The following is a 27,913-nucleotide window of genomic DNA, read 5'->3' on the forward strand; positions in this document are numbered from 1 at the left end:
CTATCTTGTTCACATAACTTTGTATTTTGTATTGTTACCATATTGCAAAATCTCAGTTTTTCAAGATGCAGAAGTGTCCAGCAGTTTGGAAAGGAGTGACTGGGTATCATGAAGTCACCTGCATGCATTTCTAGATACTCTGTCGAAATTAGGAAGTATCTGTTTCTTGCAGATGATGTGTGATATGGGTGATCTTTTTTTAAAAATTTTTTTTTAATTTTTAATTTTTTTAAAAAAGTTTTTATTTCTTTATTTTTTACAATAAACTGCATATATTTAGAGCATACAATTTGGTATCCCAGTCTCCCAATTCGTTCCCCCCCCAACCCTCCCCGCTTTCCCCTTTGGTGTCCATATGTTTGTTCTCTACATCTGTGTCTCTATTTCTGCCTTGCAAACAGGTTGATTTGTACCATTTTTCTATAGTCCACATATATGTGTTAATATACAATATTTGTTTTTCTGTTTCTGACTCACTTCACTCTGTATGACAGTTTCTAGGTCCATCCATGTCTCTAAAAATGTCCCAGTTTCATTGCTTTTTACAGCTGAGTAATATTCCATTGTATGTATGTACCACATTTTCTTTATCCATTCATCTGTTGATGGACATTTAGGTTGCTTCCATGTCCTGGCTATTGTAAATAGTGCTGCAGTGAACATTGGAGTGCATGTGTCTTTTTGAATGATGGTGTTCTCTGGGTATATGCCCAGTAGTGGGATTTCTGGGTCACATGGTAGTTCTATTTTTAGTTTTGCAAGGAACCTCCATACTGTTTTCCATAGTGGCTGTATCAATTTACATTCCCACCAGCAAAGCAAGAACGTTCCTTTTTCTCCACACCCTCTCCAGCATTTACTGTGTGTAGATTTTCTGATGATGCTCATTCTAACCGGTGTGAGGTGATACCTCATTGTAGTTTTGATTTGCATTTCTCTAATAATTAGTGATGTTGAGCAGCTTTTCATGTGCTTTTTGACGTGGTATTGGAAACAGATAGATTCAGCTAAAAGGTGGCATATGCCTAATACCGAATATGACTTGGGTGAACTTTTCCAAAACATGAATGAAAGATCTCTAATTTTCTGACATGGAGTTCGGTAGGATGGGGTTTTACTTCCTTTCTTGAGCAGTTTTTTATTGTCTCAATGTTAACTATTTCACAACAGTTCGACAATTAATGCTATGACTTAAATGTATTTGTAAGTCATCCTTTTCAGGTAACATTTCTTTTATCAAATTAATAGTTTTCTTTCACCTTCTGACAGAGATCTATTAGATCTTTTGCCAATGATGATCGCCATGTTATGGTGAAACATTCAACAATTTATCCATCTCCGGAGGAACTTGAAGCTGTTCAGAATATGGTGTCTACTGTTGAGTGTGCTCTTAAACATGTCTCGGATTGGCTGGATGAAACAAATAAAGGCACAAAAGCAGAGGGAGAGACAGAAGTGAAGAAGGACGAGGCCGTAGACTCCTATTCCAAGTGAGTGTGACCTGACCTTTGTGGTGCTTTTCTGTAATGCCCAGAAAAGCCCAGGGTCCCGTCCCACTGGGTTACATTTGCTATTTGGTATTCTTTGGATTTTCTCATTTATATGACTAAACAAGGAAGTAAATGTTTGTGGAATTTTTCTGAGTTAAGTTTGAAGGGAAAGCAAGAAAGGAATAATGATTAGACCAGAAAAAGAAGATAGACCTGTTCAGGATGCCTTTTGAGGGAGCAAGCACCAAGCCTTTTTAAAAAATCTTCTATTTTTTGGAGGTTATGATATGTCATCTTTTTCATGTGTTGATTCAGCCTCCTACATTCAGAAATAAATAGTAGTGTTTTTGGTCTCTGGGAAAATCATAAAATGTCATTTTTGTCAGATATTTAAAAACCCTGATGTAGAAGAAAGAGTGCAGGAGAATGTACTCTAAAGGTATCTGCCTTGTTGGTTCCCAGGATCCAGTACAGTGTCTGGCAGTACAATGTCTGGCATATAGTAAATGCTCATTGGGTTTTGTGGAATGAATGAAGACCTAATGGGAGCCAGACCTTTCAACAGTGATAGCAGAGTATTCCCAACAGAGTATACTGTGCTGCAACAACAGTGAGAGATGAATGAGATGAAGCTGAATGATAACTAGGAAACTATTTATGCCTTGCTAAGCTTAAGAGTTACTGTTTTGAGCAATGTCACTATGATTGGAATAAGTATATGGTTTACTTTGAAAAATATAGCTCATTTGACTGTATTGTATTAATAAGATTAAGAACGTTACTTTGGCTATAACTGGTAAATTGAGGATAGAAGTTACAGAATTTTTTTCTCAGGCTTTCAATTCTAAATCAGTGTGATAAGCAGATAAAGAATAGTGTGAAAGTATTGATAAATTGATTTCTTTAACTGAAAGGTAGTATAACCTTTCCATCTTCAGATGAAAGATAATCAGTATCAGTTTTTAGCTGAAGAATATATTTTCTTGTCTTTCTCAGCTTTTTACAAATAATATATACGTTGTATCTAGTGATGAACTTGTCAGCTTGAAGTTTCCTGACAGTAATTCACTTTTTCTTGCATATGTTAGCTTTAAAAAAGATACTGTCAAATTTTGGGGTTCATGGTGATTAGTAATATTGTGCAATAATCTAGCTCTTTGTATCCCAGTCCCTATGCAAGTTAAATAGTCATGCATTCCTTACCCAGCCATGGCAGTGAACATGCCTAGTCCTAACCACTGGACCACCAGGGAATTCCCACATTTCATATTTAAATTGCATGTTGGAATGCATTTATACCCTTTTAAAAACTTTTTTTATTGTGGTAAAATACATAAAACATAAAATTTGCTATTTTTACTATTTGTAAGTGGAGTTTTATTTTTCATTGCAGTTCAGGCCTTTTCTGTTGTTTGCTGTCAAGGCCGAGCAGACTTTTGAAAAGTGCTCTAGTAGACTTTTGCTTATCCAGATCAGGTCACTGAGTTTTCAGGGTGTTAAAAGACAACGTACTCTGTGCTTTGTTTGGATTTTTAAACAGAGTGCTCTGTGTGCACGCTCTTGATTGTCTCTGTAAAGTGTTCCCAGTTTGTGAAACATTCCCGGGTTGAGCACTTGTGTGTGGGTCTTCCAGTGTGGTAGAACTCAAGGAATGCAGAATGGTTGTGTACTTATTTTATATAAAACAGAGGCAGGTATAGCTTCCAAGAACAGGGCTGTGTTCTGGTCATAGACACGTATTATGCTTCTGATGTATGCTGAGCACTTACAGAGGGCACAGAGATGGGGAGGGCTAGCTTATATTTATTAAGCACCTTCTATTGCCAGGCACTGTTAGGGAGCTTTTACCTGTGCTCTTATTTTACCTCTTTACAAAAGGACTCACAAGTCAAATAAATCGAACAAGTTCCCATTATTTGTATTTTAGAAATATTAGCTTAATTTTAATTAATTCCCTATATCTGGGTCACTTGTGTTATAATACCTTATATTCAAATTCATTATTAAAATTCAGAACTTAATTAGGACTTGGTTTCTCTGCTCAGTCATGCTGTCTCCTACATGGTAAGACCAAATATATCATAATTATGATATAGAATTTAATAAGCAAGCTAATAATGCTGGTTATTGAGTGCTGATTACTGTACTAGATCACTTTTCACGTTATTTTGCAACAAACCTGCTAGTCTCTATTATTGTTATCCCCCTTCTCCACCCCCATTTTACTTAAGAGATTTCCACTGCTTCACATTTGCTTATGAAAAAAGAGGGACTCAGAATCATTAAAGTCAGTGAATGAGTATGTGGTGGAGTCAGGACTCACATTCAGGTGTGTTGGGCTCCCGGTCCAGTTTTCTTCGCATCTTCGCTTCACTTTTCTGTGACAAAAATGTGAAAGTACAGAGCAGTGAGAGACTGTATGCTGGTTCTGGGGATCAGAAAAAACTTTATGAAGGAGGTAGTTTTTGCAGTAGGTTCAGAGGATGAGTAGGGTTTTGTCAGGCAGTGAAAGTGGAAGAAAAAATAAATCTCAGCTAAGATCTAGGTGTGAGAAAGTATAGGGACTGCTTAAGGAATAATAGGTATTGTTTATTGAGCTATTAATATATGCCAGGCTCTGGGCTAAGTTCATTACTTATACTAATTAAATGATATTCTCAGTACCACTCTGAAGAAGGTATTATTCCTTTTTTTTTTTTTAAACAAATGAGAAAGTAAGCTCAAAAGAATCAAGTAATTTGTAACTTGTTCAGTGTCACACAGTAAGTGGCAGAGCTGGAATTTGAGCAGGAAGTCATGCTGTCTCCTCAGTTGCTTCCCGGTATACTCATGTCTAAGTGTTCAGTGGGACACTGGGAAAATAACAGGCAGAATTCATCCATGTGGTGCTTTTGGAAGACTGTTCTGGTTGCAACATACTGTATACAGTAGAGGAGATGGTAGGGGTTAGTTAGTAACGCCAGTGGAGAGGAAGTTATTGAGGTGGTCTAAGTGAGAGGTAGTAAAAGCTTGAAAAGAAGCTAGTTTGAAGGCAGGGGTTTGAGGGTGATTACAGAGGGGGAATTTATAAGTTGTTACTAGATGTGGGAGAATGAGAAGATGAAAGAACAGGGATACAGAAGAAAAAAGAATCAAAGATGACAGACTCTATTCTTAGTATCAGATAATTCCCTGTACTTGGTTCACTTCCTTCAAAATGCTTTTTCTTTCTTTTTATACTTGTACCACCCTTATAGTTTTTCATTGATTTAATGTTTATTGAATCTCTAAGGTGTGCTAGGCACTGAGCTGTGGCTGGGTTATTTGTAACTTCCTGTCTTGTTTCCACCACCACAATTTGTTTCTTTCCCTTCCCGTCTCTCTAGTTTTTCTCCACTCTGCTGACTTGGGCCCAACTCTGCTGATTGTTTGCCTCCAGCCAGAATGACCTTTTTCTATTTAACCAAATCACAACTCTTCTGAAGTCACACTTGCAGTTTGTCTTGCTTGACCTGTCTAATTTTGATCTCTCTCTTTTCTGAAATTGGGAAACAGCTATAATAATGTGAAGAACTTGAGTGTTGTTGTCAGACCAACTTGAGTTTAAATCTAGGTTTTGCCATTTTATTCTCTCTGTGAACTTGAGCAATTAGTCACTTTTTCCAAGGTTCGCATTACTTGTCCTTCAAATGCAGGCTCTTTGTGAGGTTTAAATGAGATTTGTAGCATGCACATTTTTATCAGATATCTCTTTCTCTTCCCTTTTCAGCAGCTTTTAAACAGCTTTTGTACTTAATCTGCAGTGGGAGCCTCGGGAACAGAAGAGTTTGGAGCTCCTTTAGTATGTTTTCCATACTCACAGTTGCTTACTGTTGAATGACTGCTAAGTTTAGTTACATTTTCACTTGTGATTGAGGGAAATGAACCAGTAAGGAACTTTTGGTGTTAAAATCAAGGTTAGCTGTTAACATTATTCTCATGCACCATTCATGACTTGATGTTCTTTGACTGTTTGTTCTTTTAGCTACCACTGGATTTGGAATGTGTGTGTTGGCAGATCATCTTTGGGTTCCTCAGCTCTTGACTCTTACCTCAGTATTCTGCTTTCCCCATAAGCTTTTATGGATTCCTAGAACGCTGCAGCTGGGAGGGATGAGCCAAAGCTTATCTAGCCCATAGCCGTTTACAGTGACATATACTGGGCCAGCAGGCACCACCAGGAGGAGAGTTCAGGGCTTCTAATTTCCACCCTAATGCTCTTTCTAGTGTACCATGGTGTTCACGTTTCTCACAGTTCTTTAATTACTTAATTAAAAGACAAAAGGAGGAAGTTTGAAAAATTGGAAAGGTATTTAAATACAGTATTTTTGGATTTTCCTAAGCAATATAGATTTAATAAAGAATTGAAAGATCTACAGCCTGAAATATTCTCCCTATTCTTTGCGGAAGATAGTTTATGGGCCTTAAATCTGAGATGCATTTTTGTGGAATTTTGGATATCTGTATTTATGTTCTCCTTTATCAGTTCATATAGGTAGCCAGAGAGTCAAGTGATGATTAAGTTATAGTTCGGGAAATAGGTTGTGAAAGTAATCATTCAGACTTTTATTTTTAGGGATCAAGGTGGTCGGACATTGTGTGGTGTTATGAGGATTGGCCTGGTTGCAAAAGGCTTGCTGATTAAAGATGATATGGACTTGGAGCTGGTTTTAATGTGCAAAGACAAACCCACAGAGACCCTGTTAAATACAGTCAAAGATAATCTTCCTATTCAGATTCAGGTGAGTACAGTTTAATTATACCTCTAGAAGAATTTGTAAAAAGGTAAAAATAGGTAGTTACCTTGATAAGTGTAATACTGAGAAATTGGTAATAGTAAAGGGTAGGTACAGACAAAAGGAATACTACCAATCTGGTCAGTGACTCATCCATCCCATCTAAGGCAAACTTCTGGTGATTAGTATTCAGGACATATTTACCAAATTAAGATGGCTCTTAAAGTACAGTCTTAAGTTTTTCAGATGTATCTCATTGAGAGTCTCCATGTTTTTCAGAGGAGGCCTTTCCACGTTATGAAACTCTTAGAAAGGTTGGTATAATGCAGAAAAGAATTGAAAGATCAGAAAGAGCCTAGACAACTGGAGACTTTCATAGATGATAATTTTTTTAAATTGAAGACTGTTAATTTAACTTGACTCATTCATTTTGTTAATGCAAAGTCACTATTAATTCCTTGTTTCCAAACCTTTTTCACATTGGGATGCATTTAGAAAATTTTAATGTTGGCATGCTTCCTGGAGGATGCTGCTGGAGGCTGAGGACTCCTCAGGGCTGAAGGCAACCAGTTGGTCTGGGGCTGTGGTCACATTAGGACCTGCTCTGCCAGCCTGCTCCAAGGGCCAGTTGCATCACTAATTGGGAAGCCATGATCACCTTTCAGTTTCAGTTGTGTTATCTCTGGTATAATTAGATTATAGCTTTTTGATGATTTCATATCAGTTAGTCCTTATGTCCATGTCACATGAATAGATATCAGTACACAAGGTAGTACTGTGAGTTGTTGAATGCTCTCTTTTTTTGTTGTTGGTTTCCTTTATTTGTATTTCTTCTAAAGAGACTTTTTTCCCCCCAAGTAATATGAATTCTAAATTTGTTTTTATTAGCTTTGTTACTGGATCATTTTCTTTCATATTCACCAACTGATCTTCAAAACCATCTTCCTGATTTTTTAATCTACCGTATCTACCGTTCCTGACACTCAAATTTGTGTTACTTGTTGACACATTCTCCTATATTAATTTCTGGAGCACTGTTTTATTTTATCATTTTTAGATCTTAAGGTTTTCTGAGTGGCTGAACAAACATATTTGGCTTTTCCATTTTCAATTCTGATTGAAGAAAGATTTCTGTTCTTTCAAGGGTTAAATTCACTTCTTTTAAAAATTTATTTTAAATCCTTATGTGATCATCTTGGGAGGGAGAGTGATAAGCAACATGGAGTACAATAAAGCTTTGAGAAATGGAAAGCTCAGTAACGGGTTTCTGACTATACTTTTTGTTATTAGAATGTTAGTAAAAGTAAAATTCATCTCTTTTCCATTATTTTTATATTGTTTTAAAATTTAATCTTTATTTCTGCTTTTACTATAGTGAACATTATTACTCTAAGATCTATACTAAAGTAATAATCAAAGGGTTGGACATAGAGGCATTTCCAACCATCTCACCCCCTTTTCTTTTCCCTGTACTGAGTCCTGTTTATGAGAGTGCTCATATTTTCAGGTGTGTCAGGATGGAAAAAGGGCTGAGAACCAGTGTTATAAGAAATTGAAGTTCTGATCCTGAAGATCTGTCATATTTCTCGAGTATTGAAGATACAGGAGATTGGAGCTTCAGTTGCATTAATAGAACTTTCTCCGTGTAGATCACAGCTGTGTGAATCTGCATTTTCTCTCCTGAGTGAGGGTCTTTATTTCTGGGCAACACAGTTTTAAAATGTTCTTGTCGAGCTAGCAAGTGTTCAAGGAGGGACCCAGGAGAGAGTGCAGGCTGTGTAAACGGTTTCAAATTTGAAGAGACTGGGACTTTTTAGCCTAGAGAAGCCGAAAAAGACATAAATATCTTTAGATCTTTGAAGAGCTTCTTGGAGAAGGTGAAAGTGGCCTGAACTCTTAAGAACAGTGGTGGACATTGTAAGAAACATACTTGAATTTAACATAACTGGTAGAGTTGTCCAGCAGTGAAACCAGCTGCTTTGTGTGATGGTTAGATCCATGACCATAGGCGTTTGGGTAAAGGCACCCAAAGAAAATGGGAATCTAATTGTACACCCATTTTATATTAAATTGTATACATGTACACACATATATATGCCCACATATGTACACACAAGTACAGACATAGTGTTATTACTAATAATATTTCAGTAAATCATTTTAAATGTGATTTTTACCTTTACTCCCTGCCTCCCCCTTGTTTTCTTTGTGTTTGTTTGGGAAACCAATCTCTGATATATGTTATTTTCTTGTGAATTAAAAATCTTTTTCCTGCACACTTATCATAGCAAAACTTTCAGTTATCAAAGTACCTTAATTAATTGGGGTTATACCATACCTTTTCTCTACATCCTCTTTTCTAGGGTGATTTTAGAACTTCCTTGAGCAAAGGAGGGAGAAGGATGACCAAAACCAGAATCACTTAGAATTAGTCTAGCCCAACACTCATACCATATGTGTATTACTTGGGGGTATGTCTTATGGTGAACTGCATGTATAATTGAAAAATTTAGTTTGCTTTTTATCTGAGACATCTTTAATGCTCTTATAGTGGCAAAGTGAATGTGAGCAGTTTTGTGCTTTTTCTCTGTATTCTACTTCTGTTTTTTCTAGCTACTGTGTGGCCTTTCCCTTCCTTGGTTTCCTCTGTTCAAAATTAGGATAATGAATTTTCTGTTTTCTATGTTTTGGGGGGTATTTAATGGTAAAATGCTGTTTTTATATAAATGGCTTTGAGTTCCTTTAATGCACATTGTGAGTGAGACCCAGGAGTGTTTCCATTCAGCTATTTGTGTCAGATAATAAGATACTAAATTTCACCACCAAGAAAGGCCCTGTGTAAGTTATTAAACTATTAACTGTAATACTACATTAAATATAACTTAATATATGATTCTAATTGGTGATTATTTTCTGTATGTGTATAATTGTATGTTAAAAGAAGCAATGTACATTTCCTTGTGGATGTCAGATGACTTTTCCTAAAGAAGGTCTCACTGGTATGATCTTTGAGACCTGTTGTTAGAGAAGGGAAGTTAGTTACTTTTTTATATTAACTTTTTTGCTGATGAGTGACCGTGCAGAGATCCTTTCTCATTCATTCTTACTTGATTTTCTTTAAAAATCTACATAATCTTATATAAAAACCTATATAATCTTATAAGTCCTTAGAAAGTAGGAATTCCTGTTTAGGCTGTCCTATCAGAAAAAGTTATTGGTTTAGAGAGCATTCCCAGCAATTTATTATTCTATAATTGGCCTCTGTAATAATTTCAAGAACAATAATTTACCCATCATCCTATAATGATGTTGTTGGTAACTTTCACTTACAAATATTAGAGAGAATGGTTTTAAATGTTGTTTAATAATTGTATAGATGATTGGTATTGTTGCTTTTTGAGGGATGGAGAAAGAGGATTTGCTGGTAAGTTGGGAGGAGAGAGATGTTACCTTTACACTAAAGAACCAGTTAAAGACTATTTACTCTTTCAGCACAATAATACTAATTGTTAATAACATTTGAAAACTAAGGGGCAATCATTCATTTTTTGAAATTGTAATTAACTGAGTGTTTTTGAAATCTCGGTGACTTTCAGAAACTCACAGAAGAGAAATATCAAGTGGAACAGTGTATAGATGAGGCATCTATTATAATTCGGAATACAAAAGAACCTACACTAACTTTGAAGGTGATACTTACTTCCCCTCTAATTAGGGACGAATTGGAGAAGAAGGACGGAGGTACACATGTGTATATATATATATATATATGTAGATATAGATATAGATAGATGTGTATATATAAATATATATTTGTTTTGTTCACATAAGACCTCTCTTGAATGCTGTGTTAATTGTTTTATGGATTTAAGAAATACCTGTCTTCATTTGTTTAATGCCACTCATAGTATTTTAAGCAGCTTTATTTCTACACAGTCAACATATTTGGCAAAAATGTTTGTATTTGAAATATAAAATACATTAATTAATTAAAAAACCTGTGTTTATCATGTTGGTCTTAAATCCATTTTACTTTTTATACTGGTTTGGTGTTCTGTTTTACTTTGTCTAGTACTGCATTACTATTGGTATCAGCCAACCTTCTGTGTAGTTTGGCTATTAGGTCTGATTTTAGGGTTAAATGTGGTTCAAAACAGTGATTTTCAAATTTACTCACTTATTGTGTCAAGTTACTCATTTGCACATCGCTCGACTTTTAATAACTATATAATCTTTTAAGAATTATGCTTTATCTAATTGCCTAAGTGTAAGTGTTTAATAATATAAGAGAGATAAATTGGGGGACTGATTTTTTTTTTAATAAATAATCTTCAGTAAATCTTTTTTCTAGGAGGTTTGTGATCCTGTTAACATTTTTAATTTTATATATGTGGGAAGCATGCTTTAAACTAACTTTCTTCTGAAGTTAAAAAGAATTTCTGCATGGCAATGCCATCTTATAAAAGTAGAGTGAGAAATTATTCAGTTTTGAAAACTAATGATGGAGCTGGGTTTCTTTTTTGATATTTTTTATCCTTTCACATTAGCTTGTTACTGCCTCTCAGTCCTGTCCCTAGAAACTTGCCATGTGGTAGTTCTCCTGTGTCAGACCTTTGATCAACTGGCCCCTCTCTGTCATGACAATTTGGAGGCAACGCGGCCTAACTGGACCAATAGGGACTCCCTGTTGCTGTTTTTCATCATTAGACATTCAGCAAGTTCCATTGCTTACTCCTCTACCTGAAATACTAGCGCAGCAAGAAGTATTGGTCAGTTTCTTAATTTATTTCAAGTTGATAATGAAGAAAAAGATGCATTTACCAGAGATGTTAGGATTTCGAGTTTTGGCAGACATGACTCATAGGATTTCTTAAAGTAAAAGTGATAGACTCCTTTTTAAAAAAGTCTTTTGGGGTAACTAAAATCAGCTATACCATACCCGATGGATATAAACTAGACACATTTATGAGTCATAGTTTAAAATTAAAGTGCATCCAATCTATAATTGGGTTTATGCCTGTAATTTTTTTTTTGGCTGTATATAGAATCTCTAACACCTCTGAAGAACCAATCTTAAATGGCTTAATTTCTTTAACAGCTTTACAGTTCACCATTAGCTGTAGAACTATAAAATGATTTCTGAAGTATCAAGATAATTCTGTTAATTCTGGTAAGCTGTGTTCTCTTGACCCTCTAGTGTAAAACTAACCATTTCTAAGTATAGTTATAATTATAGATATTACTAAAAATTCTTTGAGTATAGAGAGATGGGAAGAAGACTAAAGTTCTGAAGGCTAGATTTGTCTAGGTTTGAAATGGCCAAAGACTAGATAATGTTTGCTTGTAGCTGTAGATATCCCTTCCATTACTTTGAAAGTATTGAGAACTTTGGGCATCTTTTTCCCCATGGTTTTGTTCAGTTACATGGGATTTTATCAGTTTTCAGTGATACCCTTAAGCTTAGTCTGTTGCCTTTATAACTTTATGTTCAGAGAATCTGAAAACAGATTCTTAGTATACTGCACCCTTATTAGAAGACTAGTTATATTACAGAATGGAATTTGTAATAAAATAGGAGAGTCATAGTCTCTGTTCAGGTATTTGGGTTACTAAAGGATCCCAAGATCTCTTTATAAGCTGAATCTCACCAGCTGATGTTAACAGAATTGTATGGGATCAGATGAGATGAGAGAATCAGCTTGGATCTAATGTTTTACACATGTTACTTCCTCTCCTTTTGAATGGCAGAAAGATTTGCTTTGTCGCTTTCCTTAACCTCATAGCCCTGTTGACTCACTTGCTATCTCTTTTAATTTGTCCATTTTGTCTAATTTGGGCTTTGTTGAAGTTTCTTAATCCTCACTAGCACTTTATTGTATTCCTGGGCAGCTTTGAGGATCCAGTGTAACGAAGCATTTGAGACCTGGGCTGTACAGTTCTGTAGGATTTGTTTCATCACACCAGATGGCTCCTCTCGCCTTGATGCAGTTCTTTTTCAGCTGCATGGGGTGAAAGCACACGATTCATTTGGGTTCCAGGAATTTCTAAGTTTGAGAAGGATCTCTTTTAAAAAATCTGCACTCATTTTCTTTCTCAAAGTTTAAAAAAAGTACGCATTGTAACTTTTAGGGAGACATTTTCCTGTAGAATCTCAGCTTCTCCCCTCCCACAAAACAAACGGGCTGTTCACAATATATACCTCGTGTCTTTCTCTTCCCTCTCTTTACTTGCCACATATTTGGGTATAATCAAAAAAGGGAAAAAGTCTGAGCGCAGGTAGAAATGGAGGACTGGGGCAGGTGAGAGCATTGCACTTATCTCCTCAGGGTTGTCTCTGCAGAAGTGGATCTATCTAACTACCTGTTTCAGATCATCACTGTTTAGATTTCCAGTGGACAGAGTACATAGTGAATCTCTTTGGTATTGTTTACTGTTTCACAGGTAAGAGTCCTCCTGTGCTGTCAGTCTTCTTTCCATATTTTGACCCTTTGTTTGAAGGCTCTGTAGAATAACCATTCTTCATAACTACACGCTTCCTGCTAAAGAAGGCATAGGAGAAACTGTACAGACCTTGGTGCCTGGCAGCCAAGTGTTTGGTTCTTAACTCCATTAACTATTACTGTGTGCCTTTGGACAGGTTTCTTTATTTTAAAATGTGGGTAACGAATACTTTAGAAAATTGTTTGAGAGAATTTATGTAATGTGACCTGTACAATACCCAGCACAAAGTGCTTAGTAAATAGTGGTAGTTACTCAGCTTACTAAAAAAAGTCACAGTACAAACTCATCTACTAAAAGTACCTTGAGTTCACAGTAAGTATAATGTGTACATGATAGGTCTGAAGAAGTGAACATAAACACAGTTAAACTCTTAAATACCCATTGGAATGTAGTATTGGAATCAGTATACTGTATTTGCTGCAGTGGTAGTAATGAGCTGGCTTTTATAAAGTTTATAATTCTTTGAGACATACCCCTGTCCTTTATCCCTAGCACCTGGAGTGGTACCTAATACTTAATAGGCAATCAAAAGAAAATCTGTTACAGGAATTTTTGTAGCTAACATATTATCTGATCAAATAGAACTGTCTGGTATGTAAGAAGCATTAACAGTGAACATCTCAGAATTCAAGTAATATATAGTGAAGATTTAGCTTTGTTAAGATATTTTATAACTTACTGTGTTATAAGCACTTTCTCATATATGATTTATTGGGTTGGGCAAAAAGTTCGTTTGGGGTTTTTCGTAAGATGTTGTGGAAAAACCCAAACAAACTTTTTGCCCAACCCAATAGTTTACCTTTACAACAGCCCTGTGAGGTGGATAATTGTCCTGTCTTATAAATGAAGAAAGTCTCACGTTTTACCCGTTTCCTCTGACTCTTAAGTCCAATTACTATCTAGGATGATCATAGGAACATCTTAGCTGATTTAGTTATTCTGAGCATCACACAGTCTAAGCTTTTTTTGGTGCTTGTGATTTTAAACCAAAGTATATTTGCTATGAGGGTGGTAAATCCAGCTGCTTATTATATTTACAGTGCAATTTGAAACCAGAATAGGGAAACTACAGAGGCACTTGTCGCTTAGGCTAAGATATACCGCAGTTTTCAGTATGACGGTAGATTCTTGGGGTTCACAGAGAAGTTGCCCAAGAGTCCCTTTTCTGTATTGGTGCCAGTGAGAACTTCTAATGTGTTTTGACAGAAGTTCACTAGCATGAGTCTTGCTAGGTGGAAGACCAGTCCAGAGATCTCAACTAGGATTTATAACAGTGCTGTTGGCTGTATTTTCCTGCCTTCCCCAGCTGCTAGACCTGCATTAACCAGTGCCAACCTGTAACCACTATCTTCCCAGTGGCCCAGTGCCTACTGAGGCACTGAAGAAAAGTCATATCGAGTGATGTTTCTACCATAAATTAGGAGAACAGGGCTCTGTTTTACCTTAGTGCTGCATTTACCTGTTCACATTATTGTGGCCTGAGATTTCGTGTGGGCAGTGACGTGAGGCATAATGTCTGCTCTCTGCAAAGCCTCAAGGAATCGAGAGAAGGGACTAACTGGATATCTTCAGGCTACCGTGGAAATTCTGTCAGCGTGAATTCAGTAGCTCAGCTTCATTCAGCTTCATTCCAACTTTGACATTCCAGTGTTAAGGAGGCCTTCATGATAACCCAGCTTGATTATTTTACCTTTGAAGAGCCCAGGTTCCAGACACGTAAATCCTAAATAGGATTAATTAATTGAATTAATTGTGTTAAATAACACAATCATGTTCTGGCTTTTCCCCCGCCCCATCTCCAGGCTAGTGTTTTTGTGAGCAGGCAAAGAGTTAGCTTGCATGTTAGGGATGGAGAGAAACTGACCAACATTTCCTGCAGTAGGGTGTGTTTCTGGTCACTGAGCTAACCTTTAACCAAATAAACAAAGTTAGGCATAATAGACTTCTTTTCAGTGCTTCCATTGTTTAGAATGTTTTATGTACCTTCATGCCCCGATGCCAGGTTACTGAACAATGAGTTTTTAAAAAAGCTGTTTTTCTTTGCTTTTGGCATTTTTGTCGTTATCCCCATGTTGTTTTTTATCTGTTTTACTGGTCACTGTAGGAAAAAATGAAATGGCTCACAGTTTCATTGTTTCTAATTTAAAGACTCCAAGATGCCTTTTTAACAGGAAGCTTTGCTTCCTCACAAAATTGAAACACCTGTGTTAAAATTCATACAGAAATGTTAAACTTGAGGTTCTACTTTGAGAATTAGCAGTGTTTTTCCAGCAGCAATTCTGTGATTGCTGCATTAAATAAGTTATTTTTTTTTAATGAACGAAAATATAAAAAACTATATGTTATTAACTGTATAAAGGAAATAGGCCAGCAGGGCTTATAAGTAGCACTGCAGTGCCATATAAATTTATATAGTTTTAAAATAAGAAACTTTGAAGAAGATAAAATGAGGTGAATTTTTACATCCCCTCTGCTGTTTCCCACCTCATGAATATTGAAACATTTAGGATCTTTTGACTTTTTGACTATGGGAGCATGAAGAAACATGGCCATTCTGATGGTGATGTGATGTAAAAGGGAATCCAGTGCAAGTCTTCTGTTCACTGCCTTGTCCCTTTCGTCTCTTTCTAGTAGAATCTACTGCCTCCAAATGTTGACTGTCTGTAGCAAGCTGATGTGTGTTGTTGTTTTTTAATAAGAATTAATGGATATAATCTGACTTTGGGAATGAAAGAATTTGTCTAAACATTTTTACCATTGTTCCCCTATACAAATATCTCTGTGGTGATGCGTGCAAGATGTTAATTACAAGCTCCGTTCATTGGAGGAAAGTATCAGAAAGTTCAAAAAGAGTCGTTTTGCCTTGTCTTTTCCTATCCAGAGTTCCTCTGACTCACTCTCCTCTTCTATTGACCTTCCTCTTCCCAATACTCCTACTTGATACAATGATAGGATAAAACTTAGTTTGCTTTACTCTTAAAGATTGAAGTCCTAAAAAATAAGCATGGTCCATACGTTTTCTTGGGATTACATTATTTAGCAGTCAGTCAACCTTTGTCATGTCTGACTTTTAAGAGATTCTAATTGTTCATTTATAGTAGTTTGCTCTACCTTGTACATGAGCTTTACACAGATGCTTGTATTGACCACAGTTAAACATTTTGACATATAAACATGAAAATGAATTAGTTGTATGTTTTGTGTCATTAAAAAAGACACAATAAGCAAGGCCAGGAACTAAATCACCTCTGAAATAAGTACCCATAGTATGTTTGTTTATGTTTATAAATAAAAACATGTTAACAATTCTTTTTGAGGCTTTCCATTTTATGAGTGAAAAGGGGTAATCAAATGAGACCCTGTGTTGTGAATTTGTTGGCTGCGATTAATGTGAAACAATGCAAATATCTGCTGTAGAGCTCCTCTGGTCAGAAAATAACGTGTGTAGCACTTCAGCCTTTGCGTGTTGCAGCCAATAAAGAAAGCCCACATAGACATACTGCTGAGTTTGTAACTGCCATGATTATACCAAGAAGAAGTGTTGGTGGACTCTCTAAGAGAGTTCTTGAAAGAGGTTGGTGAATATGACTTAACTGGATTAGGCAAAGAATTATTCTCCAAGAAACATTTGTATGTTGTATGCATTTAAATAATGCACCAAGTCTTCAGCAGTTTAAAACCGACTTCCTAGTGGCTTGGAGGAAATAAATTTGGCTCTCTAAACGTGGCTTTAGTATCTTGTGGCATCTTCTCAGTATGGGTATTTGTCACTAATCACACATTTGAGTTATGAATTTTACTGCTCTGGGCCACCTAATCCGACTTTGAAATGTTAAGGCAAGTCAAATAGTTGTACTTAGTATTCTTTGCTGCTCTTTGAAACAAAAGCTATGTAAAACTTGAAATGTATTTCAATGTACTTCATATTTGAAGTTTTAATAATTTTGGTTTAGAAAAGAAATAATTAGAGAATTCCCAAGTAACAGTGGCAGAGTTCTCATCAGTGCAGTAAAGTTTCTGTTAATGGTTATCTTGTTGGAGGAGTTTATTTAGTTGTAAAAAAATAAAATTGCCATGTTCAGTGTATTCTTAGTGTATCTCAAATCGGTGACCTAAGAGAGCCCTGATTTTTCTTCAGAATTGATTAGTGGTTAAAATCCCTTCTGTAGAGAAAAGTTTTTACTGCTGTTGGTTCCAGATTTCCACTCTTTGTACCCTGCCAAAGGAAAAAGTGCTATGTACCTATTTTGTGCCCTGTGGTGTTACATATGTGCTTAATAAGATCCCAGATTGTATGTAGCAGTGGTCATTGATTTGTTTACTGAATGATTGCTTTTGTGCTCCTGTGTACTTGTGTGCAGAATGGCTTTGTTGACTAAGTAATCATAGTGCACATAATTTAAAAAGAAAGCAACAAAGCCAAAACCTGAAATCTTCTGGGAGTCTTATTAGTTCACTCAAACTCTGCTCTTCTTTTTATTTTTATTGTTTGGTTGTTTGACAGGAACCCCTTGGTCAAATTGTGTCTGTCTCTCTTTATCCCATTTTCCCATTAGAAAAGGTTGCGATGAAAGATCCGCCGGACTTATTGGACAGGCAGAAATGCCTGAACGCCTTGGCGTCTCTTCGACATGCCAAATGGTTTCAGGTTGGCACTTTGTTATTATCTTATTGTTATTGTAGCCTTGTGCACGTTTCATTTGGAACACCTGCCTCTTAATGGTTTCTATGTAGTATATAAAATGGGGGTGCTCTCTGCCTCTTAGGGTTATTGTAAGAGTAAATGATTTAATTTAGGTAAAGTGCCTAGTATATCTTCTACTATAGTTAATGATGTTTAATTATCATATAATCCTTTTTGGCTTAGTAGTTTGAATTTCAAATCATAGCCTATAAAATCCAAACATAGGGTGAAAAAAACTGAAAGTTCAGACAGACAGTTGCCCAGAAATGGGGTTGCCATGAGGCTATAAAAGCAATTTTAATAATATGCTTCCTTTACTTTAAAACCTGCCTTCCTAAACCATAATTTTGCCACTTCTAATAACTTGATGTTTTTGTTTACTTGACAACTTATGAATGACTGACTAATTAGTATTCATTTTAAAGAACCTATCCATGATCAGTGTCCTTAAAATGAAGAGTGGATTTCAACAGGGATACTGGAATCATTTCATTTGTTTTAGGCAAGGGCAAATGGATTAAAATCATGTGTAATTGTCCTCCGCATTCTGCGTGATTTGTGCAACAGAGTCCCCACGTGGGCACCATTAAAAGGATGGGTAAGTACTTAAATATGATTAAAAGCAATTTCTGAAGCTATAGTCAGAGAAAATCCTGTAGAAATATATGTTACTGTAAAATGGCTCTAAGATAATGCATGCCTTAGCTTACTGAGTTACCTAAGGTGTGCATTATCTGTTTTTGTTCTGGAAAACAATTATGGATCTTTTTATATAAATTCTTCTTTATGAATATAAGCTGTCTCTTCTACCTCATCATATTCATATTACAGAGACTGAGCTATTTTTTCTGACCAAAAGGTTCTATACCTGTTAAAAGTGTGTGTCTTCCTGCACTTTACTCTCCACTGATGGTTGGCTGTTATTCACCTGCTGCCTGGGAAAGCCTGCTTGACTGGCATGTTTCTCTTTCAGCACGGCTTCCATTTAAAATAAAAATTACCTGGTATACCCAGCGTAAGGCTCCCATACCCGCTTTTTCTTTCTCTTTGAGTATAGACACTTAAAAATAAGTTCATGATAGTAATTGAAGTCAGGTGAATAGTACACTTATCTGTAGTTTATAATGTATGTTGCCAAACTTACTTAATTTGGAAATTATTACACTCGAACCAATTAAGACCCAATAAAGAACATTATAAAACAAAGCTATAAAAGGGTCATTTAAAATTAATTTAGCAATTATTACTTTGATATTGGCATCATGGCTTTTTAGTTTATTAAATATGGAGATTTGGTCCTTCTTTAATTCCAATTGTAATACTTGGGGCAGGATGTCTGAAATGAAGTCTACTGTGGTTTGAGTGCTTCCTAGGTTAAGTGGGAGATAGGTGGGCTGGGTTTCAACACTGATTATTTATTGGCTATTACTAACCTATATGAAGGCTTGTTAAAGTCAGATGACTGCGGTTTCTTAAGTAATCCTTTCAGGGTGACTAAAAATAAAGTTTTGGTGACAAAATGTCTTCTGAGTATATTATCTCAAAAGTGGTTGATTTAAAAACACTCTGGCTGGGTTAAAAGTTGATAATCAAGTGGGAAAAGTTAATTGGGCCCTAAATGTTAAATGGACTTTAACCTTTTTGGCCTCCATTGTAGATAGAAATGTCAGCTCACATTTAACTGGAATCCTTTTAACACTTGGTGCATGTACTAATTTGTAATTTAATATCTTCTAGCCACTAGAGCTTATATGTGAAAAGTCTATAGGTACTTGTAATAGACCTTTGGGCGCTGGGGAGGCCTTGAGACGAGTAATGGAGTGTTTGGCATCTGGAATTCTACTTCCTGGTAAGGGTTTCAAACTCTGAAGGCAGAAGAAACAGAAAAATTTCATTTTAGTTTAGTTTTCTATTATGTGCTGTTTGTCCTCTGTACCGGGAAACGATGTGTAGGAGTTGTTTTGCTTGGAATTTTAGCAACTAGAATGCTTGAATGTTGGAGAAGTGCCTTAAAACTCTCTTTCAGTAATTGTAATTTATGTTTTATATGTACTAACATAAAAGGTACTAATAAGATATTGTGTCTGCTATGAATTTGCTTCACCTAGAGCTCTGAATTTGAAAATGTTTATATTGAGTTGAAATGTATGAAGTTCATTCTGTTTGCAGTCTGGTGTTTAATTTGGAAAAATTAAATTTGGTCTTATTTTCCATATGTAATTTCTTTAAAGATTTGGGATAATTCATCGTGCCGTTTCTAAATTCTGAGTTAAGACACAATTTTAACTTTAAATATACAAGTGACTTCTAGTAAAATAAGGACATTTATATGCTAACATATTGAAAATGAGTGTCCTTTTTACTCTATTGAATTGAGCAGATTTTTAACCTTGTTCCTTAGTTTTGTTTTATTTTTTTCTTTTTCTTCTTCTCTCTATTCTTTTCTTTCTCTCTATTTTGTGTTAGCTTATTGAATTCTAAACTCACTTCTGAATGGTGCTTGTGTTTTTCTTTTGCCTTTGCCAAAGGGGGTCCTGGTCTTCATGATCCTTGTGAGAGAGACCCAACAGATGCTCTGAGCTATATGACCATCCAGCAAAAAGAGGATATTACCCACAGTGCACAGGTAGGAGATGGGCCACATCACTGTGGTCTGTTAGAGGGGTATCATATAATTTATTTAAACATTTTTTTTCTTGCCGGCTGTTGGGGACTTTTGTCATCATAATAATAGCACTCGGTGAATGTGTTTTTAGCCAGATGTTTTAAGGGCTTTATGAATGAAATATTTGAAATTTGAATAAATATAATCTTCTGTTCTTTAGCACGCACTCAGACTATCAGCCTTTGGCCAGATTTATAAAGTGTTGGAAATGGACCCTCTTCCATCTAGTAAGCCTTTTCAGAAATATTCCTGGTCAGTTACTGATAAAGAAGGTGAGTGTGCAAGTTTTTTATTGGGGTTGGTTGTGAGCAGTGATGGAGATGGTCATGGGATGCATCTCTTATTAGAGCTGAGAGAACCTAGTAATTTTTAACCCAAGTCATATATAAGAACGTTAATTGCTTTTCTTCCTCACTTTCTTTTCTTCTGTCCCAATAACATCAGGTTTCTGTCATTTATTCTTATTAGTGACAAACTCATTTGGCAATGTTGATCAGATTCCATTCCTGCACAGACTTAGGGACAACTTATGCAGGTACTAGGAGGAGACATTGCCCCCATCACTCATCAGTTTGATGATCTTGTCATACTTGGAAGTGTTATGTCACCAAGAAAGAGAAAACAAAAACATAGAGCGGGGGAAAGTATGTTGGAAAATTCAGGACTGTCTTCTATTTGTACTAGTCTGTGTTAACTCAGTTTCAGCAGAAAGAGCAAGGCGTTAGGGTCAGTATGGCCTGGTTCCAGTCATAGCCCCCTTGCTTACTGGCTTTAGCTGTTGAGTGATTAGTTCATCTCTTTCTGTACAGATGTTATTCCAACTTTACTGGCTGTTGTCAGATTGAAATGCCCAATTCAGTGCCTGGAAACAACAGATACTCAAATATGAATCCACTTACTCTCCTCATTATGCCACAAAAACCATTCCTCTTTCCCTCCCTTCCTTCCTCTTCCTATTATACTAGAAGGCGGGATGTTTAACACCAGTTATTTTCACCTGGGACAACCCACCTACCACAAATGATATTATTCTAATAATTTTTATACGACAGAAATAGTGCAGTGGTCCAATCTGTTTATTTAAACAACAGAATTCCAGTGGGTCTAAAGACTTTTCAGGGACCCTGCGAGATCAAAATTATTTTATAATACGACTAAGGCTTTGTTTTTTCACTCTTTCTGCTCTTTCATTAGTGTACAGTTGTCTAAAAGCTATATATGACCTATGATGGCATCATAACTTTGATGGCTACTGAAATTTTTTGTATATTGCATTAGAATTTTTTGGTTTAATTTCTAATATGCTAAATATTGATAGATATTACCCACAAAACAAAGTTCTTTGGGTGCTCAATAATTTTTTAAGAGGGTAAAGTGGTCCTAAGACTGAGAATTTTGAGAATCACTGCCTTACACTGTAAACTCCTCAAGGGTGAGGAATCCTCCAGACCCCACCGCATAACTGTTATAAAACCAACACTCAATAAATGTTTGTGGAAAGAAAGCATTGTTCTTCCTGAGGGTGCTCACACAGCAGCAAAGAATTTTTGAAAGAGATTCACATAGCCATGTCTCTGGATTGAATGACTGAATAATTATATAATAAATGACTGAATAAATATATTTCATATATATGTTGATTCTTATGGTTAATAATGAAAAATTTTATTTCAGTCACTGAATTCCTAGCAGTTCTTTTGGTTTGTTTGTTTTTTTTTCCTTTCACTAGATAGTAAAAGTATATCTGTTTTTTTTTTTTTTTTTTTTTTTTTTTTTATTATTATTTTATTTTATTTTTTTGGGGGGTACACCAGGTTCAATCAACTGTTTTTATACACATATCCCCATATTCCCTCCCTTCCTTGACGCCCCCCCCTCGATTCCCCCCCACCCTCCCTGCCCCAGTCCTCTAAGGCATCTTCCATCCTCGAGTTGGACTCCCTTTGTTATACAACAACTTCCCACTGACTATTTTACAGTTGGTAGTATATATATGTCTGTACTACTCTCCCGCTTCTTCTCAGTTTCCCCTTCACCCCCCGCCCCCTCCCATACCTCGAGTTCTCCAGTCCATTCCCTGTATCTGCTTCCCTGTTCTTGTCACTGAGTTCATCAGTACCATTTTTAGATTCCGTATATGTGAGTTAGCATACAATATTTGTCTTTCTCTTTCTGACTTACTTCACTCTGTATGACAGATTGTAGTTCTATCCACCTCATTACATATAGCTCCATCTCATCCCTTTTTATAGCTGAGTAATATTCCATTGTATATATATGCCACATCTTCTGTATCCATTCATTTGTTGATGGGCATTTCGGTTGCTTCCATGTCCTGGCTATTGTAAAGAGTGCTGCAATAAACATGATGGTACAAGTTTCTTTTGGGATTATGGTTTTCTTTGGGTATATGCCCAGGAGTGGGATTACTGGATCATATGGTAGTTCTATTTGTAGTTTTTTAAGGAACCTCCAAATTGTTTTCCATAGTGGCTGTACCAACTTACAGTCCCACCAACAGTGCAGGAGAGTTCCCTTTTCTCCACACCCTCTCCAACATTTGTTGTTTCCAGACTTTGTGATGATGGCCATTCTGATTGGTGTGAGGTGATACCTCATTGTGGCTTTGACTTGCATTTCTCTGATGATGAGTGATGTTGAGCATCTTTTCATGTGTTTGTTGGCCATCTGTATGTCTTCTTTGGAGAAATGTCTATTTAGGTCTTCTGCCCATTTGTGGATTGGGTTATTTGCTTTTTTGGTATGAAGCTGCATGAGCTGCTTGTATATTTTGGAGGTTAATCCTTTGTCCGTTGTTTCATAGGCAATTATTTTTTCCCATTCTGAGGGTTGCCTTTTAGTCTTGTTTATGGTTTCTTTTGCTGTGCAAAAGCTTTTAAGTTTCATGAGGTCCCATTCGTTTATTCTTGATTTTATTTCCATGATTCTAGGAGGTGGGTCAAAAAGGATGTTGCTTTGATGTATGTCAAAGAGTGTTCTGCCTATGTTTTCCTCTAGGAGTTTGATAGTGTCTGGCCTTATATGTAGGTCTTTAATCCATTTGGAGTTTATTTTTGTGTATGGTGTTAGGAAGTGTTCTAATTTCATTCTTTTACATGTTGCTGTCCAATTTTCCCAGCACCACTTATGGAAGAGGCTGTCTTTTTTCCATTGTATACTCGTGCCTCCTTTGTCAAAGATAAGGTGCCCATATGTGTTTGGGCTTACTTCTGAGTTCTCTATTCTGTTCCATTGATCTTCCTTTCTATTTTTGTGCCAGTACCATACTATCTTGATCACTATGGCCTTGTAGTATAGTTTGAAGTCAGGAAGCCTGATTCCACCAACTCCATTTTTCCTTCTCAAGATTGCTTTGGCTATTCGGGGTCTTTTGCGTTTCCATACAAATCGTAAGATTTCTTGCTCTAGTTCTGTGAAAAATGCCATTGGTAATCTGATCGGGATTGCATTAAATCTGTAAATTGCTTTGGGTAGTACAGTCATTTTCACAATGTTGATTCTTCCAATCCAGGAACATGGTATATCCCTCCATCTGTTTATGTCATCTTTGATTTCTTTCATCAATGTCTTAAAGTTTTCTGCATACAGATCTTTTGCCTCCTTAGGCAGGTTTATTCCTAGGTATTTTATTCTTTTGGTTGCAATGGTGAATGGGAGAGTTTCCTTAATTTCTCTTTCTGCTCTTCCGTTGTTCGTGTATAGGAATGCAAGAGATTTCTGTGCATTAATTTTGTATCCTGCTACTTTACTAAACTCATCAATGAGTGCTAGCAGTTTTCTGGTAGAGTCTTTAGGGTTTTCTATATATAGTATCATGTCATCTGCAAAGAGTGATAATTTTACTTCTTCTTTTCCAATTTGGATTCCTTTAATTTCTTTTTCTTCTCTGATTGCTGTGGCTAACACTTCCAAAACTATGTTGAATAACAGTGGTGAGAGTGGACACCCTTGTCTTGTTCCTGTTCTTAGAGGGAATTCTTCCAGTTTTTCTCCATTGAGAACAATGTTGGCTTTTGGTTTGTCATATATGGCTTTTATGATGTTGAGGTAATTTCCTTCTATGCCCATTTTCTGGAGAGCTTTTATCATAAATGGATGTTGAACTTTGTCAAAAGCTTTTTCTGCATCTATTGAAATGATCATATGGTTTTTATCCTTCAATTTGTTGATATGATGTATCACGTTGATTGATTTGCGTATATTGAAGAATCCTTGCATCCCAGGGATAAACCCCACTTGATCGTGGTGTATGATTTTTTTAATGTGCTGTTGCAGTCTGTTAGCTAGTATTTTGTTGAGGATTTTTGCATCTATATTCATCAGTGATATTGGTCTGTAGTTTTCTTTTTTTGTGACATCTTTGCCTGGTTTTGGTATCAGGGTGATGGTAGCCTCATAGAATGAGTTTGGGAGTGCTCCGCCTTCTGCAATATTTTGGAAGAGTTTGAGAAGGATAGGTGTTAACTCTTCTCGAAATGTTTGATAGAATTCGCCTGTGAATCCATCTGGTCCTGGGCTTTTGTGTGTTGGGAGATTTTTAATCACTGCCTCAATTTCTGTACTTGTGATTGGTCTGTTCATGGTTTCTATTTCTTCCTGGTTCAGTCTTGGAAGATTGTATTTTTCTAAGAATGTATCCATTTCTTCCAGGTTATCCAATTGATTGGCATATAGTTGCTTGTAGTAGTCTCTCATGATGTTTTGTATTTCTGAGGTGTCCGTTGTGACTTCTCCTTTTTCATTTCTAATTCTGTTGATTTGCATCTTCTCCCTTTTTTTCTTGATGAGTCTGGCTAATGGTTTATCAATTTTGTTAATCTTCTCAAAGAACCAGCTTTTAGTTTTATTTATTTTTCTTATGGTTTCTTTCCTTTCTTTTTCATTTATTTCTGCTCTGATCTTTACGATTTCTTTCCTTCTGCTCACTTTGGGGTTTCTTTGTTCTTCTTTCTCTAGTTGTTTGAGGTGTAAGGTTAGGTTGTTTATTCGATCATTTTCTTGTTTCTTAAGGTAGGACTGTATTGCTATAAACTTCCCTCTTAGAACTGCTTTTGCTGCGTCCCATAGGTTTTGGGTTGTTGTGTTTTCGTTGTCATTTGTTTCTAGATACTTTTTGATTTCCTCTTTGATTTCTGTAGTGATTCCTTGGTTGTTTAATAGTGAATTGTTTAGCCTCCATGTGTTTGTATTTTTTGCAGTTTTTTTCCTGTAATTGATATCTAGTCTCATGGCGTTGTGGTCTGAGAAGATGCTTGATATGATTTCAATTTTCTTGAATTTGCTGAGGTTTGATTTGTGACCCAAGATGTGATCTATCCTGGAAAATGTTCCGTGTGCACTTGAGAAGAAAGTGTAGTCTGTCGTTTTTGGATGGAATGTCCTATAAATATCAATTAAGTCGAGATGGTCTAATGTGTCATTTAAAGCTTGTGTGTCTTTATTGATTTTCTGTTTGGATGATCTGTCCATTGATGTAAGTGGGGTGTTCAAGTCTCCCACTATAATTGTGTTACTGTCGATGTCCCCTTTTATAGCTGTTAGCATTTGCCTTATGTATTGAGGTGCTCCTATGTTGGGGGCATAGATATTTACCATTGTGATATGTTCTTCTTGGATGGATCCCTTGATCATTATGTAGTGCCCTTCCTTGTCTCTTTTAATAGTCTTTACTTTCAAGTCTAATTTGTCTGATATGAGTATTGCTACTCCAGCTTTCTTTTGACTTCCATTTGCATGGAATATCTTTTTCCATCCCTTCACTTTCAGTCTATATGTATCCCTTGGTCTGAAGTGGGTTTCTTGTAGGCAGCATATAGAAGGGTCTTGTTTTTGTATCCATTCAGCCAGTCTGTGTCTTTTGGTTGGAGCATTTAATCCATTTACATTTAAGGTGATTATTGACATGTGTGTTCCAATTACCATTTTCTTAATTGTTTTGGGTTTGTATTTGTGTTTTCCTTTTCTTGTGTTTCCTACTTAGAGAAGTTCCTTTAGCACTTGTTGTAAGGCTGGTTTGGTGGTGCTGAATTCTCTTAACTTTTGCTTGTCTGGAAAGCTTTTGATTTCTCCCTCAAATCTGAATGAGATTCTTGCTGGGTAAAGTATTCTTGGCTGTAGGTTTCTCTCTTTCAGGACTTTCAGTATATCCTGCCATTCCCTTCTGGCCTGCAGAGTTTCTGTAGAAAGGTCAGCTGTTATCCTGATGGGTTTTCCCTTATATGTTGTTTGTTGCTTTTCTCTTGCTGCTTTTAATATTTTTTCTTTGTGTTGAATTGTCGTTAGTTTGATTAATATGTGTCTTGGTGTATTTCTCCTTGGGTTTATTCTGTATGGGACTCTCTGTGCTTCTTGGACTTGGTTCATTATTTCCTTTCCCATGTTGGGGAAGTTTTCCACTAGAACCTCTTCAAATATTTTCACAGACCCTTTCTTGTTTTCTTCTTCTTCTGGGATGCCTATAATTCGAATGTTGGTACGTTTAAGGTTATCACTGAGGTCTCTGAGGCTGTCTTCTAGTCTTTTTATTTTTTTATCTTTTTCCTGCTCTGTGGCGTTTATTTCTTCCATTCTATCTTCCAACTCACTTATTCGTTCTTCTGCCTCAGTCATTCTGCTGGTTAGAGCATCTAGAGTATTTTTAATTTCAGTTATTTTGTTATCCATTGCTGTTTGTTTTTCTGAGTTCTTATGAACTGTTTCTTGTACTTTCTCTAATTTGTTATCGAGATTTTGTATCATTTTTACTATCATTACTCTAAATTCTTTTTCAGGCATTTTTCCTATTTCCTCCTCATTTATTTGGTCTTGTGGGGTTTTTTCCTGCTCCTTTGCCTGCATGGTGTTTCTTTGTTTCCTCATGGTTGTCCAAGCTTTTGGGGTTGCTTGTCCTGGTGATAGAGGTGTTTATAGAAGACTGTCCAAGCCTCAGACTAATGTCCAAGTATTGGATTAGACGAATATTCAGTCTGAGTCCAGAGGAGATGGGACAGTGTTTTTAACCAGTTCTCCAGAATGACTCTGATGGCAGATTCAAGGACTCCTATCCTCCAGGATGACTCTTCCCTCCTAATGAAGGACCCTTTTCTCTTTTCCTCGCTGCCTAGTCTGGTTTCACTGGCTCAGAGGGGGCCACATACAGAGGCCTCGCACCTGGCCCTTCACACCCGAGTTCCTGGTGTGAAACAGCTGCGCCAGCACCTCAGCTCTGGGGCGTGTGCAGAAGCGTGTGCGGACGCACCACACAAACCACGGCAATTCAAGATGGCGGCGGCGCCCCCAGTATATCTGTTTTTATGTGACTTAGATTTTTTTTTTTAAGTTTAATGGTCTTTCTCAAGAGTTTGGAAACTGTTGGTCTGTCAATTTATAGCTTAAAATAGAACCAGACTGTTGGTGTTTCCATTTGAGCCCTATCCCATAGTAGCTGCGCGACATGGGCAGGTCACCTACCCATTCTGTGCTGTGGCTGTAACATGAGGGAGCCAAGGTTGTTGCCTCTAGACACTTGCTGCAGCCTTCCTCTTGCTTTCATGTTTTTAGCACCTAGCCACCTGATATTGGCTCTTAAACTTTATTCTGAGAATTCTTGGTGATTTCAATGTGAATTTAGTTGATTTCTTTTTTCAGAATTTTGACTTCTTAATTCCTTGAATTGACTTCCTCTTCCACAAATATCTTGTCTGCCATACCTCAGGTGTCCATTCTGTGGACATGTCCTAGACCTTGTCTTCAGTAACTGTACCTGTGCCCTCTCCCTAATTCATTCTCGAGAATCCTACTTTGTAACTGCCTCTCGTCA

General features: G+C 36.5%; 1 protein-coding gene across 3 annotated transcripts in view; it reads left to right on the forward strand.

Moving 5' to 3' along the window:
• Window positions 1-27,913, forward strand: part of STRBP (spermatid perinuclear RNA binding protein) — a 155,007-nt gene that overhangs the window by 81,569 nt on the left and 45,525 nt on the right. For all 3 annotated transcript variants that reach the window (XM_057719969.1, XM_057719966.1, XM_057719968.1), the window contains exons 3-10: window positions 1,270-1,490; window positions 6,085-6,250; window positions 9,841-9,985; window positions 17,302-17,393; window positions 17,932-18,027; window positions 19,167-19,278; window positions 19,958-20,055; window positions 20,255-20,366. In XM_057719969.1, coding sequence (XP_057575952.1) covers window positions 1,270-1,490; window positions 6,085-6,250; window positions 9,841-9,985; window positions 17,302-17,393; window positions 17,932-18,027; window positions 19,167-19,278; window positions 19,958-20,055; window positions 20,255-20,366 — 1,042 coding nt within the window. The remainder of the gene's footprint in view (window positions 1-1,269; window positions 1,491-6,084; window positions 6,251-9,840; window positions 9,986-17,301; window positions 17,394-17,931; window positions 18,028-19,166; window positions 19,279-19,957; window positions 20,056-20,254; window positions 20,367-27,913) is intronic.

Source organism: Hippopotamus amphibius, chromosome 2, assembly GCF_030028045.1.
Source record: "Hippopotamus amphibius kiboko isolate mHipAmp2 chromosome 2, mHipAmp2.hap2, whole genome shotgun sequence".
In the NCBI taxonomy this organism is placed as follows: domain Eukaryota; kingdom Metazoa; phylum Chordata; class Mammalia; order Artiodactyla; family Hippopotamidae; genus Hippopotamus; species Hippopotamus amphibius.